At 33.2% G+C, this 2852-nt stretch overlaps 1 protein-coding gene across 1 annotated transcript; it reads right to left on the reverse strand.

The window, feature by feature from the left end:
• Positions 1-363: 363 nt before the first annotated feature.
• On the reverse strand, positions 364-1167 carry LOC149558250 (uncharacterized). Its single transcript, XM_089830703.1, has one exon. It carries the CDS (start codon positions 1165-1167, stop codon positions 364-366), a length of 804 nt encoding a protein of 267 aa, XP_089686829.1.
• Between the last annotated feature and the right edge of the window lie 1685 nt (positions 1168-2852).

Here is a 2852-nt window from a genome sequence, read left to right on the forward strand (position 1 = left end):
TCCTTAAAAATATATATATGGAAACCCTTACAAGTTACGAATGGTCCTCGACAAGGCATGAACCGCACATTTTAGGGAAAGATAAAAAGTAATGACATAATTTTTGAGAAAGAAAACATTAACGACAATAGGGCAGCATTCTAAACCACAATAAACAAAAATGATAAATAAATTTTACTTGACTGGAGAATTTGAGCGGAAACAATTTCATCTTAGTGTGATTCTAACATATTACATCGACGGAGGGAGCATAGATCAAATGTTGCCGTGAAGGCAGAATCACATTATTTATTTCCTTATTATATAGCTAATTCCTGAACAAAATTCTGAGCGAAACTATTGATGGAGTTCAAACACATTTTATTAATTCCTCGAACCCCTTCCTCGTGTCCTCCTCCTCCGTCGAGAAACTACTTCCCATCCATCTTCATCCTTCACACCAACTCTACCCTCTTCACCACCACCCTGAATCTCTTTGTCACCACAATGACCTCTGCCATTAACTCCGCTGCCTTTGCCATTGAGTCTGCCATTGTTATCTTGTGTATTGTCACTGTTTGCATGAGCGATCTTAGTCTGGTGTTGGCGATATCTACTATTATTATACACTTGAACTCTTGAAGGAAGAGATCGACCACCATTATTGTATTCTACTGCAGGGCCTCCTCCATTACCAATCTGATATTGAGAAGCAGCATTTCTCACTCTTCCACGAGCTTCACCTCTGCCTGCAGACATTATTTGAGAATCCTTTCCCTCTCGAGGCTTAACTTGCTCAGCTGGCAGTGGTGGCTGACAACCAGCAGATGATTTCTCAACTTGCGCTGTGGACAAAGTGATTGTAATCATGGGTACGTGCCTCACTGTTTCCAACGGCGAAAGACCTTCCTCAAGAGGTTCGAGAGTATATGTTATCGGCACAGAGCTGATTGTTGTGCTCTGCTGTAGATTTGGCATCCTCCTTTTAATCACCTCGGCAACTGTTACTGCCTTAGTAATTGCATTTCCCATTGCCTTCAACACAACAGTAGATAAACCTCTGTCTCCGAGCAGAGTAATTGCATATGTAATATAATTCCCGGTTATCCCCTGGGTAGATATGTGGATCTCGTTTTCCAGAAGAGGAACCTTCTGGCGAGTCTTCTCTACGCGCTGATATTTGTCCATGGTTCGGATTCTTGGACTTCTGCTTACAGAGAAACCCTAAACTTTATCACAAGCTCGATTAAACACAGATTGCGCCTATATTTTGTGATTATGAAGGCTCGATAAAATTGTACCGTCTGACCTGCTTGATTGGATTTCGAATTGGATGTGCGGGTTTACTTGTTTTTATAGGAGCAAGTTAAGCAAGATGATAGGGAGATATAGCAAATTGAAGAACCGACTTGACTTCTCCACTGCAACCTCTCAATCTTTTAAAAAAAATATATTTATCTTAATGTACAATATTAAAACATTCTAAAACCACGTTAATCAAAGAAACAAGATTTCAAACAGAAAATAATCTTTGTTTTATTGTTATTATTATTATTTTATTTCTATAAGAATATCTTTTATATTTATTTATTATTATGTCAAGAGGCATATACAATGGGAGAAACACTTCCCAGCACAAAGAATATTTCAAGGAATAATTCGTGTAAGGAAAAAAGATTTGGTGAGAGTTACAAACGAAATTAAAATATGGAATGCCATTTGGCAATCAAAAAGATTTGGTGAGAGTTACAAACGAAAGTAAAATATGGAATGCCATTTGGCAATCAAAAAGATTTGGTGAGAGTTACAAACGAAAGTAAAATATGGAATGCCATTTGGCAATCAAAAAGATTTGATGAGAGTTACAAACGAAATAATAGGCCCGAAAAAGTAGGGCCCGAAAAAATAGGGCTGAAAAAATAGGGGCGAAATAATTTTAATATGATTTTTTTTTGTTAAATATAATTTTGTATGCACATTCATATTTTTTTTTTGTGAGGAGTGGAGGAATTTGAAACAAATTTGTGGAATGTGAAGAGACGTCTGCTGGGAGATATGAGGAGCCTCTTAGAAGTTATAAAACCAAGGCTCACCATTTCATTTTCATTTTATGCTTTTGCGGGAAGGAAGAGGTGGAGGTTATTGGAGGATTAGATTGGAATTTTTGAATAGGAGTAGATTGAAGTTTTGGAGTAACATTTTTGTAGGTGAAATTTCTATTTTTTATTTACTTTTTCATTTAGATTTAGATGTAGATGTAAATTGAAATTCAAAATTAGTTATCATATTCTACTTTGATTTAGATTTCAATTTTAATTAATTTCATTTAGATTTAGAATTTTGTTCATAACTATTTATGCTTGCATTTAATAGTTTAGTCTTGCATGTTTGATTTAGATTTAGATTTGTATTCAAAATCTATTTAATTTATATATTTTATAATACTTTTCATTTACATATTTTAAAAGTGCATGTTTCAAATTAGTTTTATATTTGCATGTTTCATATTAGTTTTGGATTTTCATATTTCAAAATAGTTTTGGTTTGCATGTTTTAGATTTGAATATTTCACAATAGTTTTACATTTGCATGTTTCTAAGTATTTATATTTTCATGTTCCAAAGCATAATTTTATCATTAATCTAGATGAGAATGCCACCATATCAATACAATTTATAGTTTATTAAAGTTAATGATTTATTTAAAGTAGATAAATCATATATTTAGTATATATTTTAACATTATTGAATTATAAACTAAAATTAAATTTTCAAAATAATAGCTAGCCAAAATAATATTAAGCCAAATGGATGCTAAAATAATAGAACCTGAAAAAATAAGACCAAAAAAACAGAATGCAAGAAAATAGGGCT

This window comes from Cupressus sempervirens, chromosome 5 (genome assembly GCF_028749045.1).
Source record: "Cupressus sempervirens isolate cs-2001-9-10 chromosome 5, ASM2874904v1, whole genome shotgun sequence".
Lineage (NCBI taxonomy): Eukaryota > Viridiplantae > Streptophyta > Pinopsida > Cupressales > Cupressaceae > Cupressus > Cupressus sempervirens.

Coding starts and splice junctions, on each gene's coding strand:
- LOC149558250 (XM_089830703.1), bottom strand. CDS start 1,167: ATGGACAAATATCAGCGCGTAGAGAAGACTCGCCAGAAGGTTCCTCTT.